General features: G+C 35.8%; 1 protein-coding gene across 1 annotated transcript in view; it reads right to left on the bottom strand.

The window, feature by feature from the left end:
- Positions 1 to 6,428: 6,428 nt before the first annotated feature.
- The window catches only part of CCDC141 (coiled-coil domain containing 141), a 45,373-nt gene continuing 34,132 nt past the window's right edge, over positions 6,429 to 17,669 (bottom strand). The window contains exons 19-25 of the mRNA XM_008505137.2: positions 16,264 to 16,455; positions 14,545 to 14,728; positions 12,827 to 12,936; positions 12,635 to 12,736; positions 12,041 to 12,124; positions 8,541 to 9,427; positions 6,429 to 6,693 (exon numbers count right to left, since the gene is read on the bottom strand). Of these exons, the coding sequence (XP_008503359.2) occupies positions 6,429 to 6,693; positions 8,541 to 9,427; positions 12,041 to 12,124; positions 12,635 to 12,736; positions 12,827 to 12,936; positions 14,545 to 14,728; positions 16,264 to 16,455 (1,824 nt within the window). The remainder of the gene's footprint in view (positions 6,694 to 8,540; positions 9,428 to 12,040; positions 12,125 to 12,634; positions 12,737 to 12,826; positions 12,937 to 14,544; positions 14,729 to 16,263; positions 16,456 to 17,669) is intronic.

Raw genomic sequence — 17,669 nt, forward strand, 5'->3', positions numbered from 1 at the left:
AGTCTTGTGTAAAAGAAAAAATCATCCCAAACAGCAACCTTCAAAATAGAATGGATAATTATATTTCACTAGTGGTTTTCCCATTGTATCAGAATGCCGTGTCAGAATAAATTAAGAAAACTTGTTAATTAAAAATTGCTTTTTCCCTGGCCATTTCAGGAACCACAACATTAAGAAATAGCAGACCTACAGACCTTTTTTCCTACACTGTGGAGACAAAACATTTTGGTAGTCAGTGGTACTAATATCCCACTTTGATGGCTTCAGATAAGAAGTCGGTCAAATATTAAATATTACACAAGTTACTCTTAGGAACCAGGAGAGTTCTGCTGCAAGCTGGTGAACCAGCAAGGAAAACTCAGCAGTCCAGAGCAATGCAAAAACTGCAGATGAAGGTATCACCTGCATGTGGCTTTATCATAATTTTCACCTTGGCCCCAAGTCTTTCTCACACATGGGGAGCACAAGGTTAAGACAAATTGTTTTCAGCAGTTGTTTTTTATTACTTTGCTTCACAATTATTCCTAACCATTTTACTGGGGCCATATACTTTCCAGTCTCTTACATCTTGAAATGCGATATTAGCAAGTTGATAAACTTCCCCCTATCTTCTCTAAATTAGACTAGACTGAAATTCCCACTATGCCACTCAGAGAGTCTGGATTTGCTGACCATTGCTCTAAATTAAGACACTGCGATGTATTGCTTTGAGCTTTTACTTCAGCCAGGCTGCTAATACAATCAGATTTCTATTAAAGAATAAGGAGTGGGTCTCACATTCCAGTTTATCTGAAATATCCCTAATCTGGAGTTACAGTCTCCCTTAATACCGTGGTGCTGCCTCATTAAAGGAAATCTGAGCAATAATTTTTTTTTTGAAGATACAGCTCTCTGAGCCAGAAAAGCTACACACAAAAACAAAACAAAACAAAACAAACCACCAAAAACTTACTTTATGAAGCCTCCAGAGGAAGGTGCAGAAAAAGGCGTACCTTACCAGCCATTTAAGAGGAAGCCACCTTCTCCATTGCATCTCCAGCCACGGTCCATCCAAAGCTGACCAAGGGAACGCATCCACCCTTTGCCTACTGACTCACACCTAGGCCCTCAGAAAGGCTGCCTCTTTTAAGAATTAATTAATTAATAATAATATTTAACTAACTAAAAATAGTTAATAAATAACTAATCCCCTTCCCCTCCAAACTTATGCATCTCATGTAAATATCACACAACTCCACATCTTGCAGTCAGGCAATCTCATTCACCACTTTCTTTCTTAATGAATATCTGCATATGGGGAAGGAGGAGGCGAGGTAACATTAGTCATGTGCCTATGTATAATTTTTGTTGCAAGGCTAGAAAGACAGATTTAAATATGTTCTTTAAGAGAGCTTTTGGGAATATGCAAACATTTTGGGGTCTTGAAGTAACTATGGGTTCTGAGCTGTGGCTGTGATGAGGGGAATTCAGCACTCTAAAACAAAAAAGCAGCAGAACCAGAGCAAAACAAAACACTGGTTTCTATAGTATGGTAAAAAGGAAAAAGTGAAGCATGCACAACATGAAGTGTAAAAAAACAAAACAAAAAAAATTTGGGGGAAGCATTAAGTTGAATTATTGCTGAAACAGAATGGGTATGGTTTTCTTTTGGAGAAATAGTGGTGTTTCATGAGAATTCATCACTTTCACTTTTGTTTTTTTTTTTTTTTAAGATTCTCTGGACAGAAAAGAGTGGGACTTTTCCAGGAAAATTTTTGGAGTTGCATTAGAGTCCTTAAATAAAGAGTATTTTAAACCATAGTGCCAATGCAGTAGTAGTCAGCAATGACTACACCTTTGTTTACAAAGCAAAGCATTTAAACCAGGAAAATGTCAGTATCCAGTTGTGTATGTAGTATCTCTAATCTCATTCTTTTTTTAAAACCTTGTTTCTTGCAGCATTTAATGGGGCTGTTATCCACATACCAATAAAAATGCAAATTTAAAACTATTTCTGATTTAAAGTACATGCAATACCACAGTCACAAAATCATGCTTTGTTAATCTAAAATTCACAGAAATTTTATGTTCAAATTCTAAGAGGAAAGGTGAAACGAAAAAAATAGGATTATGTATTTCTACAATGATTTATTAAGATCCACAGATGTGTTAAGGCAATTTCTGGCTTTACATTTATAGCTTTTTGCATTCAATAATTATAATATCTGACTATACAGAAATGACAACACTGTCAGAAGTGACAAGGTATTTGTCTTCACCTTTTGTTGTTGCACACTGTCTGTTATATAGTAAAAGTGTGAAGGCTATACTTGATTGTAATCTTGAAAATAAGTGTTTTTAGATTGTAAAATCTGGATTCATTTGCATTTTCTCACAAGTTAAGCTAGAAAGATCTTATTTAACATTTAAATAGGAATTCAATTGCAGTATTTATTCAAGTAATAGCACTCTTACTTTTCACAGATAACATGTTTGAGTGAAAATGAAAGTGGATAAGTTGGCACGGGAGCATATCACGAGTCAATTCAGTGGCTTTTGACCTGAATAGCAAAACTGAGTCTCAGTTTCCTCAGAAAGGCAGCTGGCTTCCCTGAGTGACAAGTAGTCTATTGAGATCTCCCATATAAGCTTTGGAACCACATAATTTTAATAATGTGGGTGTCCAAAGAATTCTGCATCAACCTACCCTTCCTCAGTGGAATTATTTTGTGCTGTCTTGGTACAGTTGGAGACAAGATCACCCTTGACATCTTTTTTTCTGGGAGGGACCTGTTGAAATCTGGGCTACCTGATTTTTGTAAAGTTTGTCTAATGAAGTCATCAAAAGCAGACGTGTATGAGTGAGGTCTGCCTGCCTGCTCCCTTGTAATGTTCTTGGAGCCTGAATACATAGCAGGTAGTGTTGTGAAGAAGGGGGGGAAATATGTTTCCATAACCTGTGTACGCTTGTCCAGTAGTTCTGTGTCTGGTTGTTGCTTTTTAACTTTCAGAACAGACTATCAAATAGCGACCAGGCCTTCTCTAAGTGACAGCATCCAACCTTAATCCTAGAGCCAAGCTACCTCAAATTCCTGCTCATGATGGCAAGTTTGTACCTTTTTTGCCTAAACTACAGGTGAATTTGGGACAACTTCCTCCAAGCAGAGCCTGAATCATAGTTCTAGTCTTGCTTTCTGAAGAACACAGACTCACCTCACAGTGCTGTTTTGTTCAACAAATTACTCTCCTCCAACGAAAAAGGTAAAATGTGTATCTCCAAAATCACACACTGTACATATAAAGAGACAGAACAATCATCATTCTAGCACTGAACTATACATAATTTTCAAGATGAAGGATCCAGAATTCAAAACAGAAACGTAGCTTTGGACCCAGAAGATATAGTGCTACAGTAACTCTGTCACAAGCATAGTGCCAGTTAATGCTTAATTTTGAAGGCCTAGTTCTTTCAGTGACAAGGCAGAAGAGAAAAGATAACATGTCTGCTTTTACTCCTGGTTTTGTTTTGTTTGCTTATACTTAGCCTCAATACTGAAGGCAAAAATACCTGAAAAAGAGACCCAAGTATTATAGAATTGTCTGAATGACAGAGCTCAGAGGATTGTGGTCAGCAGCACAGAGTCTACTTGAAGGCCTGTAGCTAGCAGTGTTCCCCAAGTGTCAAGACTTGGTCCAATTTTGTTCAACATATATACTAATGACCTGGATGAAGGGACAGAATGTACCATCAGCAACTTTGCTGGTGACACAAAACTGGGTGACATGTCTGATACACCAGAAGGTTATGCTGCCATTCAGAAAGACCTGGACCTGCTAGAGAGTGGGTGAAGAGGAACCAAAAGAAATTTAAAAAAGGCAAACATCCAGCACCTAGAAAGGAATTACCCCCATGCACTCATAAAGTTTAGGGTTTGGTCTGCTAGAAAGCAGCTCTTCAGAGAAGGACAAGTACTGTCTGGTCAATAAGTTAAGCATAACCCAGCAATGTGTCCTTTGTGGCCAATTGTATCCTGGTGTGCATTAAAAAGAGTGTGAGTGTGGCCACCAGGTCAGGGAATGTTCTCCTCCTCCTCCTCTGCCTTCAGGTCACATCTGGAGTACTGTATCCAGTTCTGGACTCCGCAGTTCAAGAAAGATGAGTTACTGGAGACAGTCCAGCAGAGGGCTAAGATGATGATTCTGGGACTGGAGCATCTCTCTTATATAGAAAAGCTGAGAGACCTGAGTCTATTAAGCCTGGAGAAGACTGAGAGGGGATCTTATCAATCCTTATAAATAACTAAAGGGCAGGTGTAAAGAGGTACCTAGAAACAGGATGAGGGGCAACTGGTACTAACTTGAATGCAGAAAGTTCCATCTGAACATGAGTAAAATCTTTACTTTGAGGGTGCATAAAGCAGGAAACAAGCTGCTCAGAGAGGCTGTGCAGTCTCCTGTGATGAAAACTCATCTGGATGTGATCCTCGGCAACCTACTTTTGGCCAAACCTGCTTTAGAAGGCGGGGGTCGGCTAGATGATCTCCAGAAGTCTCTTCCATCCCCTACCATTCTTGATTCTGTTATGAACAAGACAAAGTTATCAAGCACTGGCAGCTCTGCAGCAGGCAAAACTTTACAAGAAGGACAGGCATTTTGGTTTGTACTTACCACAATGTTGCTTAATGTACTGCTTATGCAAGTTGGCTTCCTCACATAGGTTATTTGCTGTATGTTTATAACAACCATACAAGAAGTGATAAGGGCATAAAAGCATTAAACTGAACATTCAAAATCATACTAATTATTAAAATTAGCTTTATTGTAAAATTGGAAGTACACTTGAGGAAAATAGGTGATTTTTATAGCTGAGAAAATTCTTATGAATCAAAATTTGAATTGGGATTAGCAAGAGTTTCATTAAGAGTAATGCAGATTTTACTTAGAATTTCATTTGTTCTCCCATCTGGTTCCACCTTCTCCACTCCTACTGCTTCCTCTCATATAGCTGTGAGGTTAGTTCTTGAGAACATCTCCTGTTTCAAAGTTACATGTATTTTAATAAAGTTGCAGTTACTGGGCCAAAATATCTCAGTGTCAGTCTCACTCCGCACTGGCAACTTGCAATATATATTCTGCTCAAAGCATGCTACACAATAAAAGATTTACTTCATTTTGGCAGATAATGTAAGATAAAGGAAATGCTTCCTCTCTATAAATTTTCCACACCAACACACATGTAATACAAAAGCTGCAAATCAAAGATGCAGGGAAAATTAAATAGCTGTCAATTGTTTTTACTGTAAAACTACAGCAAGCACTAGAGCTGAAGTCATACTTGTGGATTTATGATTAAATATTCCATTAGCACTGTTATAAATATTTAAATAAATGACTACTTTAATAAAAATAGTTGTTGTTGTCAAGAAGGAAATGTAGTATTTAGGTAAAAAAAACTTCTGCTTTGGATTTATTGCTTAAAAATTCTAGGAGAATTTGAGTAAAATAGAGTAAATAGGATTTTTTTGGTGTGAATACAATTCTGAGTATTCACCCAATTTGCTGATTTCTGTTTGAAATCAGTGTATTAAAGTTTTTAAACATGCAGAAATGCTGGCTTCACAAACTACTATCTTTCTTGACTTATAAGTGAGTCGATATAAATATTTATATCTTTAATTTTATAAGAAAACAGAGAAAGTATCCAAAGAGCCCCCTTTACCAGACTGTTATGTTGGAATGTCTTTATTTTGTAAACATTTGGGATTTTTGGTCTATTTTATGCTGGGTGCCACTTACACAAATCCTGATTATTCTGGGTCAAATCCTCCTAGCACAGGCAATCACAACTCCACTGGAATTACTGCAGCTTTCATCTGAAGAAGCTATCTGCTGGACTGACACAGATTTACCTCCAATCTATGCCAAAGCAATCATGAAAGGTATCATTTCTTTACTAGGAAGCTTATCCTGCAAATATATATATATATATATGTATATATATATATATATATATATATATGTATTTCAAGTATATGAGTAAAATAAGGTTGGAAATTATACACTCAGTGTTTAAAAAACATTCCAACACCCTCCACATCCCCTCACCAAAAAGGCATATCACAAAATATAGTGTGATCTGAGCACTCTGCCTGGGTGAATCTTTACATTTAATACCAAAACCATTAAAACTGTTTCAAACATTTTGTAAAGCCAACATTTTAGAAATCAAAACTGTGTCACAAATTATAGAAAATCTTTGTAATGGTTGTATCTTGACAGCACTATAAGAAAGGAAAATAAACACGTAACACTGGTATGAAAGAAAAAAGCAATATATCAAGCGTGACATGAAGTCATTTGGTACAGAGTGTGAAAGATACAATGTAAGAAAACAAATTTAATGCTGTCTTAACATGTGAGAATTAAGTCCAATGAAGTCAATACAGTACTTATTTTGTGAATAACCAGTACATTAGTGATACGCTAATATAGATGACACACAGCACTATCCAGTCTATTCTTGCAATAGGTGGCCTGTTACCTTTCACGTGGAGAATGGCACTTGATGAGATTGTGCCATTCAAATTTTTAGCCCGAACAACATAGAGGCCAGCATCTTTATCACACACCTTCTGAATGAATAAAGTATGCTTTGTCTCCTTTTGTAAAAGCTTTAGGTGCTCATCTGGAGTCAGTTTCTGGCCCTTCTTGTACCTGAAGCAGAGAGTCAGTTTTCAAGTCAGAGTTATAACACTGTACATAGAGCAGAACTTCACAAACTCAGATAATCTCTATAAAATTACACAGAGCAAGAGAGAGAATCTCACTGCTGTGCCATTTCTCGGTTTTAAATTTACATGGAAATATGAGTGAATATTGAAATAATTCAGATTGATCAGTAACAGTCTTAATAGTATGAAATGTGGTTCCGAAAACGGTTTTCATTGAGCAAGTCAGTAATCCCAGTGCAGCATTGGAGAGAGAGGCCTGGGCCCTCAGATTTTTGCTAAAACATTTTAGCTAGCAAGTTGCTAAGTCAATCTACATTCAATTAATGCACACACTTTTAAGATGCATAAGCAGCATACACATTTTTTGAACTTGAATCTTAGGTACAATGAAAGTAATTTACTTATTTCACATCATCAAACAGGATAGAACAATACATGAGTAATTATTTCAGAGAACTGATGTCATATTCTAACACTTTAAGATCTGTCACCACGTATTAGATTAAGATCTGTCACCACTCCTGATTTATGTATTGGAAATGAGGGAAAACACTGGCTCTTCTTACCTTGTGATGTTTCAGCATAAGCTACATTTAACCTAACACACAGAAATGCTTTTCTGCCTGTGCATCCAACAAAACATCTACATCAGCACAAAATACATGCTATCGTTGAATTGTTAACTCCTAAACCTCGCAATTTTTTTTCTCTTTTTATAAATTTCTAATTTGCAAAATGTTTTCAGTTGACATATACCAGTAACGTATATATTTTTGAGCTAAATTAATACTTTCTTACAATTAAAAACCTGAAAGTACCTCTTGTTTGACCAACAATACTCTTCAAAGTGTAGAATACCAGGATTTAAAGCAAAGTAACTTTATTGATACCAATACAGTATAGCAGCAAAGTTGCAGTGTCCAGTATTTTTTGCAGTGCCAGAGAAGAAAGTTCAGCTTACTAAAAGCTTAGTTTGCCAATTTCTTTACTTGTGTAATTGTAATCTGAACATCAAAACATTTTCAATAAGAGGCATATTTAGTTTAATACATCAAAAGAAAGACCTCCATTGCGAAAGTCTAATGGAGTAAGTAGGGAAATGAAAAATAAGGTAAAATTTTAGGAAACTGCCAACACATAGAGGACTACTAACAAAATCTTGAAATCCTGGCCCCCTTTTTTGTCTAAAAAGTCATCTTAAAAGGTGTTTTTATCATATATCTTCTGTATTTCTCACAGATGCAGTGTAAAGCAATCTAATTGAACATACAGTAATTCAGAGAGCACACAAATACACACTATAAAACTTTCTTATATTGTAGACACTTAGGGTTGTTTTTTTTTAACTTGTAATCTCTCTCCAGTTCTCTAGAACTGACTCTCACTATGTATGTGTGTGTCTCTATGTATATGCAGTGGCTATATAAATCTTTTAGTGTGCACGCACATGTGTCTGTCCAAATATAGTGCCAAGATCCTGAGCAAAAGGCAGGTGAATTTACTTACGGTAAACATGGAGTGTGCAGTTGTTCTAAAAAATTATTGAATAAATGGAATGTTTTATTCCAGAATATAAAAACTATATGATGTATTTGCTTAAAAACATTGGATATGTTTTCAATAATTTGAGGGTCTCATTAAGTACAGAGAGATTATTTCAAGTAGGTTAACTGTCAGAATCAAATTTGAAAGTGAGAATCATGCAGAAGTGTGGAGTAGAAAGGGTAAAAGACATTTCTTCTAGTCTATAGATTAATTAACTTGGTTATAAGTGGTTCAAGGTGTACTGCTAGTAGGTATATTTACTTCTTCTCGTTATAAGCTACCCACCATGTCAGTGTAGGCTCTGGGAATCCTGCTACTTCTACTTCCAAAGTTACCGGAGAACCTTCCATGACAGTTTTGTTAGAGAGAAGCTGGGAGAAGTTAGGCGCCTGTCCAGTTAGGTTGGCCATGCTGTTCTTTTCTGATGAACTTTTAATATCTTCTTGGGTGACCGTCTGCCTCTGACAGCTTCTGGTAGTGTCTGATTGAAACAGGAAACCTGAGAATGCATCAGGCAAAGCATGCAGCCTGTCCTGGGTTTTAGTACGGTTATTCAGGTCATGCAACTGTTCCTGGGTTTCTGTCATGCTTTTATGAAGTTCAAGGTGTTGCAAATGTGTTTTGCACGCTTCACTCATCAAGCTATAGGCTGGTTTGGCATTTAGAGTGCAGGAAGCACTGCTAGCTTCGGATATTTTTTGCAAGCTACAAGTCAAAGGAGACACTGCTCTGACTTTTGGACCAGAATCTGTTGAAGAGATAAAAAACTTCTGAAACTGATCTGATGGGCTTTCTGTCATGTTATTTGTAGCATAAGCATAAGCAGAATTTGTTAAGAGATGAGACTCTTCAGTCACTTTTTTAATGCTGGTGGTTTTCTGCATTTGCGAACTGTAGGAACTGACATGCAAACTATGAGAACTACAATAGCACTGCTCATCTGGCTCAGTTTCAGAATGCAAGAGGTTGGATTCTGGTGTCTCAGAAAGTGGTGGCAAAGAGATATCATCAGGTGATATACACTCATATTCATCTCCAGAGGGTATTTCTTCTGCCAGGAATTCAATCTGTAAACTATCCTCTTTGGCTGAAGATGACAGCTCTGTATCCTGTGAAACAAGATCCTCACCAGCTGGACAGATAATTGGAATATCAGCCAATTTATTCTTGTCCTTAAATTAGGAGGGTCAAGAAGAGAAGGGAAAGAAGAAGAAAAACAGAGAGAGAATGAGTTATTCTATGCATTCCATTTTCATGCAGAAGCTACCAACAAACATTTGAAATATTTCTTCTAAGTAAGTTCAATATATTTTGAGAAGCAGGAGGAATGATGTAGCAAGCGATAATTTCTCAGAAAATTTTGCATCAGCTAACTGGAATTTAAAACTGCTTGGATAGATTCTAGCAGGTATTATTACAAATATATATCAGCATTTACTATGACAACAAAAATAAAAGTACCTCTTTAGATAAACATAGGACAACCTGTAGGTTTCCCATAGGTGCCTTTTATAAAAGCATTAGCAAGGGGAATGTGGAGTTGGACTGGTTACATCAAAAGGAGCAGTTGCATGCCAATAAAAGTATATTCACAGCTAAGTCACTGGACCTTGATCTTTGAGAGTCACCAGTCGTGTTCAAGATTTACAGAATTAAATTAACGTATTTAAGATATTTTCAAGTATTTTATATTTTCCTCATTTTGTTGCTAGCTGTTTCGCAATCTTGTCTGAACACTAACAGAAAATGGAATTTTTAAAATATATTATCTTGGATCCAGAATTTTAAAAAAAATCCCTCTCATCAAATTTAAAACAGAATTGCATGTGACGCAAGTGCATTAATTTAATTCACAAAGCATCAAAGACATTATATGATTTATTATTTATTTTCCTCTTAATTTTTATATGAATGTGTGATCACATATTCAGTCCTGTTTCATTTGGGCAAGGGCTCTTAGAACAGGTGTTCATAATGTTTTCCTATGCTATTCTATCATTGTTGAGTTTTATAGAAATACTGCTGAATAGAACACATTTATTTTTAATCAAATATAAACTGTTCACTCAGATAAATTGGATGGCATACTGGATGTCCAAACCAAGTCTTGTTGGCAATATCCAGTACAAAATTGCAGCGTGATGTTAATTTCCAGTTTCTCATTGCTTAAATTCTCTATATATAACCTAATCATCAGTGCAAAAAATTAATGAAATTATTCAATTCAGTTTCAAGATAAAGTTCACATAAAAGTAGATGTGTTTTCCACAAATATCCCCTGATGAACTCTGACTCCCAAAGTGTCTTTGAGACTGAATACCTCATGGATATTAACATGATAAATTATAATTGACTTTACTGTTTGGTGAAATGTGTCCATTTTTCCCCTTTACACTACTCAGAAAAGAAATACTGAATATCTTCTTTGTTCTGCATAAATTTTTTTTCTTGGGGTTCTAACTAATGCTAAACTATTCCTAAGACATTGTTATTTTTAGGGATTAATTCCATTATACTCACAAAAAATTATTTTTCTATGGTTTGCAAATTTGACTGTCACCCAAGTTTTTTTAACCTTATCAGCATTGCTCTAAATAATGCTCTGTTTTAATCCTGACCAATTTTGCATACCTTTGTTAAAAAAGTTTTAAAAGGCACTTCAATAGCAAATTCCATCTGTTTTGCTCTGACTTGCACTAACAAAAACAAAGTAAGCCAAATATGAATAAATACTAAGCTGAAGATCTCTTAGAATGTTAAATTCTGAGCTGGTATATTAAAAAAAAATAATTCTGAATAACCACAAACAAAACCAATAGTTCTGATTAATTCTGGAGGATGAATGTGCAATGAAAGGATTTAGGACACTTTCTAGAGGATGATATTTATTGCTGAAGCAAATGAATGCTCTAAAACTGCCTGTAGAAGCACAGACAAATTGGAGGTTACTGGCCCACGAGGCCATGGGCTGGGGCTGGGCCAGATCTTTTCTTGGAAAGGATGGAAATGAAAGAGTAGCTTTTGTAAGAAGAACTTGCTACTTTATTTGAAGTATGGAGTGTTGAAAAGGGTGGAGGCATCATAGCCACCATACTTCACATCTGATATTTGCTGTTTCGCATACCCTTGAATTCTCCTGTTGGCAGCTGAAGCAAAGTCTGACAAGGACTGACAAAGCTATGGCCTAGCAAAATAGGAGATATGGCTATGGACATCTACTGTGTAAGGTGATTCCTTAGAACAGTCACAGAATTTTCAGTGAAATCTAGGCTTCAAGAGAACAGTGAAACTAATACTGACTTAGAATGGAGGTAACAGAATCAATGAGGGTCAAATTTGGCTCATATTTGGCAAATATGACATCAACATATCACAGGATATTCTGTATTGACCTGGACAGACTGATAAGATTAGCTGGGTTTCTACAAAAGATCAAAATTTAATGTCTTGTAGTATTGGTCTACACTTTTTGAGATGCTGGCATGATGTCATACTGAACTGCTTACAGCTCTAGTTATGCTCCACCATGTTTTTGCCATGACTGCTTTCCTGCTATTCACACTGTTGCATGCAAAAGTGAAGCATTCTGTGCTTCTGTGCTTGGTTTGCATTGGATTTCTGCAAAACTATAAATGAGAAGACAATCTAAGCACACCAATCCCTTAACAATATCTGTCACTTTTGAGAAGCAGTAAAGTAAGGAGCAAAATTGCTTTCAGAGTACATAACAGTGACCATCAATTTGATTTTAAGAAACAATAAAAATCAACATGAAGAACAGATACCTGTTCAGTGTTTGTAGGACGAAGATTACTCTTTTTCTTCTCAGTAATGTGTTCTGTATTTTTAAGTAATTTATCTGATGACCTCTGAAAGAAAAAAAGTTGAACACTTTTTCTGGTAAAGAGCTTAATGATTCAACAAAGTATAATTTCCACCATTACTTAATTCAGATTCTGAGCTATGAGGTTTCTTTCATGGAATATTACTTAAAAATCAAATACTTTTACAGCCTGTCTTCTAGGGCTTATATTACTATTAGGACTCTGGGAAATACTAGCAGCAGTCTCCTCTATTCATATATTCCCTGAAGTTTTATTATAAAGGAGAGAGCAGAACATGTTCTCTCCTGAGGAAGGAGTAATAGTCACGAAGAGGATGTCTGCAGTAAGGGTACTGTGGCAATGGAACCAAAGGAAAAATGGTAAAAGATTATGAAAATAATTCTATTTTAGGAAACAGATACACAGGCAAGTAAAAATAAAGAAGAGTATGTGAAATGGATAGAAGGTAAAAAAAAAAAATGAAAGAGAAATGACCAACACTATAGTAGCACCCTGAGGAAGAGTTCTAGTCAAAAAATAAATACATAATCTTACCTGCTGTTTTTGTTCCTCTGCTTTATCTTTAATAACAGTTTCGCATGCTTCTTGACCATTTCCTTCTTCTTTTTCAACAGTAACCAGCTCTCCATCTTTCCGCTATGCGAAAATAAAATTAAGTAAACTTACATCTAATAAAAGGCATCAATTGTTAGTTACATGCTGAGTTATGCTCTCTCAACAAAATACCTTAATCTCCTTAAGTTCTTTCAGAGATCTACACAACTCATCAATTGAAGCAGTAATTTCTTCGTACTTCAATATGGCTTTTTCAACGTACTTTTTTCCTTCTTCAATACCTAGAAAAGTAATAAAACATGAAAGTAGAACAGAATGCCTCACACATATGATTACCAATCAATACACTTTGTAACCCTAATATACTGCAATATTAACATTTTTCTGTGTCTTGTTTTGCTGAAGTAGTTCTGAGATTTTGCAGCAATGTGATTTTCTACCTCTTAAAAACTTACTTGAGATGGGTCCTCATAGCTGCTACAGGTTGCCTGCTAGGCTTCCCCTTGAACAAAATAACTTTTGTCTGGTTAGTGATCCTGCATTAAAAGATGCTGACCTCAAAGCATCTCCTAAAATAGTTGCCTTACTACATGGATAGAAGGCATTTAGATCCCTCTTTAAGAAATACAGACAACAGCAGGATGCAGAATTTTTTCCCTCCATGTAATCACTTAAAATGCACAAAGCAGCTTCTTTCTCCTAGTGTTCCCAATCAGCTTCTGTCAGTAATCCATTCTGCTATCTCCTTTTGTATAGATAGGAATGGTTAAAATATTGAGAAATTTAAAAATAAAAATAATTTTAAACTTGTGTTCTCTAAATACTCTCTTCAACACTAAATTAGAGGAATATAAAACCAGTTTAATTGTTGAATTGTTTTTAGATTTACTTGATGGACTACACAGAACCTTACACATTTGGATGGTCACCTTATCTTTGGATAAAATAAATTAATATATAAAAATTACAAAATGGGAGGAAAAAAAGCAAAGGCCGAAGTTTGTTGATGTTCATTCTTTTTGGTCAACAATGTCCCAAAACAGTACAATTGTGTATACAGCATTTAAATAACAGTCTAAGTCTACATTCTTTGCTGATAAAATGCCTAAGAAAGTTGGCAAACAACATGTAGTTGTTCATTAATGTAAAAAATTCACTCAGCACTGAGGTATAGCACTGTAGCATACTTTGACTCCAAAGACTTGCCCACTATGAGATAGTATAAGCAATGAAGTCTTAATTCCAAGCTCATCAATATTACAAGGGCATTCACATTTGGATTTCAAAGTGAATTCAGGATGTATTCACAAAACCAAGTAGCTACTAGGCTGTTGAGTACTTTCATATTGTTATATTTTAAATATTTGTTCTGAAATCTTTCACCTCCTTCCGGCCAATACTTTAAAACAACATTTAAAAAAAAAAAAAAAATTGGTTTGGTGTGGTGTTGTTTTGAACTGACCCTGAACCCCATCTGCCCATACCCCATGCCCTGGGGGAGGAGGCAGCGGTGAAAGGATCCGGGCCTGGGAAGAAGAGAGGGGTGTGTTGGGCAGGGAGGTATTAAGATCTGGTCATGTTTTTTCTTTATAGTTTAATAAGCTCTTTTTGTCCTTCTCAAGTTGAATCTGTCTGGTTTCTGCCTGTTACCATAGTGGAGGGAGGGGTGAAGACCTCCCTCTCCTTGTCTTGATTAACCTTTAGGTGGATTTTCTGCTCCCTGTCCCATAGTGGGGGTGGAGAGTGAGTGGAGGCTGGATTGACACCAGCTGGTTCTTAACCATGACGTCACATCATTTTCTTAAATGACTGAATCTTGGAATATGCTTCCTCCTTTCCTAAGTTATTGTGTTATTTTCCCCACTGTACATTAACACACAGCTCCTCACCATATAACTGTTTAGCGAGCTCTATAACCTGCTGAATTTTTTCTTCTTGTTCAGGCACTGTAGGCTGAAGAAACTTATTGAATTGCTTGTAGAGAGACTCTATTGCTTCTCTTGTTTTGCATTCTGCAGAGTACTTGCCAACTCTAATGACTGTTGCACTCATATCTTCAAACCACAATTGACACTGAGGGATAAAAACATTGCATTACTATGAATTCTTATCAGCAATTTAAGCTTTTGTAGAATAGATTGGACTACTCTTAGACTTTTCTTCATCACAGGCATACATGAGGTTTTAAATTTTCTGATTTTAATTTAACCTGAAAAATATCTTTTGTGTTGTGCTGCTTCAATTATTAATAGCTGCTAAATATCTTTAAGCTCTAGATCCATTCTCAGTCAAAAGCATGGTGAGGTTCTCAGTTAATGGCTCTGCAAACATATATTTCTGGGTTCTTTACAGCTTGTCTATCAACAGACTAATTTCATTAACTTTGATTCATGGCCACAATTACACTTCCATAATGGCAGCAAGGCTGCTTAAATTTAGTCCACTACCAAAGTTTAGTCTCATCAATCAGTGAAGTTGTAAGGACTCTTTCTCTTGACAAGGATAGGTCTTAGAACATACTCTTAATAAACATTTTAGTTACTTTCATATACTCAGACAATAGAATCTGGTGTTCACTCAGCATAATCCATATTGTGTCAATACATCAAACAGCTAATATTCACCTTTCTTAACTGCCATTAAACATGGATTAGAAGACTACCTATTTGCTGGAAGAAAACTGCTGAGTAAAAGGTGATGCTTAAACTAAGTCAAAACCCCAAAAAATTAGCTCTAGAAAATAATCTATCTCCCCCAAAATATGGAATAAGTTTAAAAATTTAAATACCAGCAAAAGGTAACAAATTGCTTTTCTAACAATACATGAAATGACACACTAATCAGATCACTGGACATTGAAAACATCTTTTAAACAAAATTTTAGTATTGAGATCCATAATTAAGAGAATTTATTTCTCATGCATTTCGATAATTTTGGAGGTATGAACTGTGCTATTTCTAAAAATAAACAGTGATGACAGGAATGTGCTTGCTCACAGCAGATGCACCAACACAATGCATGAGGCAGTCCTCAGATACATTTAAAATAAATCCATGGAAGTTTCCAAAAAGACTCAGACTGTAGTTCACAAAAAAAACCCAAACTAAAACTTACATATTTAACAATTAAGTCTACTAAAAAGATAGACTGCTTTTAAGGAACTGCATATTTTACCTTTCAGTTCCAGAACTACATACCACACAGACAGCCCTTCCTGACAACTAAACAAGTGGGTATTGTGATTATCTGGCTCTTGTGGTTGGACAGCTATCAAAGAGGGCCTTGTAGCACTTTCTCTGCTGCCTCAGGATATGCTTAGAGAAAATGAGCTGACAAGCATGATCATAGATATGTTGAACCTTTATGAAAGTCATGTGAGGGCGGAAACGCCAGTTGTATGCACAGCAGTGCAATAATATAGTCACATTGCATAGTTTTTCTCCCTTTCTCCACAAATTTACAAAGAGAAAATAGGAGAAATAACACATTTTTACCAATCAACTGCTTTTGGAACCCACAGATTTTCACTGAAGTAGTTTCACTGAAGTTCTTTAACTACCCCAGTCCTGGATCATTATTGCAGCCACAGTGAGAACCTCAGGTTTACCTCTTCCATCATCTGTTGCAGATGCTCCACGAGATCCAGATTTTGCTTGTAATCTTCCACAACTCTGCTAAAGTCATTCATCTGTTTTTGTAAGTCACTGACTGACCCCAAGACTCTGACTTCAGCATTATGTTCATTTGCTGAAGAGCCGATGACTTTCTTCTCTAAATTATCCATCTTCTTTTTAAGAATCTGTTTATAAGATACAGCAAGGTTAAATACCACAAAAAACAAATGCTTCTGTTTTTAGAAATAAAATAAATAAAACATAAAAAACCCAGACAAACATGTTTCTTGGCCTATCCTTTAAAAATAGCAAGTACAAGTTGCTTTTTCAAAAGTTGGAGGAAACTCTACAATGCTAATTAAAAGAAATAAAAATTATATTTATAAAAGGTATAATCAAATTACATTTTTCAGCACAAAAATAAGCAGATATTCCAGTAATTAAACGTGGGATCTTGAATAGAGTAAATTTAAATACAAGTCAATTTAAGCATCACAGTTTCTTATATCATAGAATATTAACATATTGCTTAAGAATCTGATGTAAGCAACATCAGTAACAATCTAGCATAATTCTAAAGACCAAGGGTAACAAGCATTTTTACTAATAGTTTATGATGTCTGGTATAAATATCTGTAAATTTTAGGATAAGATGGTATACATATATGTATCTTTATATTTTTATCCTGGAAACACTGTTCTTGACAGTTGATCAAGGCTTTTTTGCACTATCTGTTTTACAAGTGATGCAAAATGACAGGTCCTTGATTATTGCCTGGAAAGGGAGAGATTGGTTTAAAATAGGAAGGTATTTCACGACCTGTTGATGCACACTTGTAAGAATACACATTGGGAGGGAGAATGTTGACAGCAGGTCAAAGGAGGTGATTATTCCCTTCTACGAAGTAGCAGTGAGGCTACATCTGGAGTCCTGTGTCTACTTCAGGCTTCCCAGTTCAAGAAATACCTGGGCATACTGGACTGAATCCAGCAAGCAGCAACAAAGATGACTGAGTGAGCATATGTCATACAAGGAGAGAGACAGGATTTTTTTATTATGGAGAAGGGAATGCTGAAGTGTGGATCATATCAATGTGTATAAAAATATGATGGGAAGGAGCAAAGAAAACAGAGACAGACTCATCTCAGATGGAATATGGAATATGATATGGAATACCCAAGTGAATATGACCTATGACCTAGAGAAACCTTTTCTAGTTTATCTTGCTCTGAGGAGGGGATTTTGACCAGATAGTCTCCAGACACCCCTTCCAGCCTCAGTGATTCTGTGATTTGACTTTGAATTTCTGGGTGAAATTGCTAAATAATAATTTTAATAACAATAATAATAATAAATAAACAAAGAAATAGCACAAAAAAGAACCATAGAAGTTACTGA

Source organism: Calypte anna, chromosome 7 (genome assembly GCF_003957555.1).
Source record: "Calypte anna isolate BGI_N300 chromosome 7, bCalAnn1_v1.p, whole genome shotgun sequence".
NCBI lineage: Eukaryota > Metazoa > Chordata > Aves > Apodiformes > Trochilidae > Calypte > Calypte anna.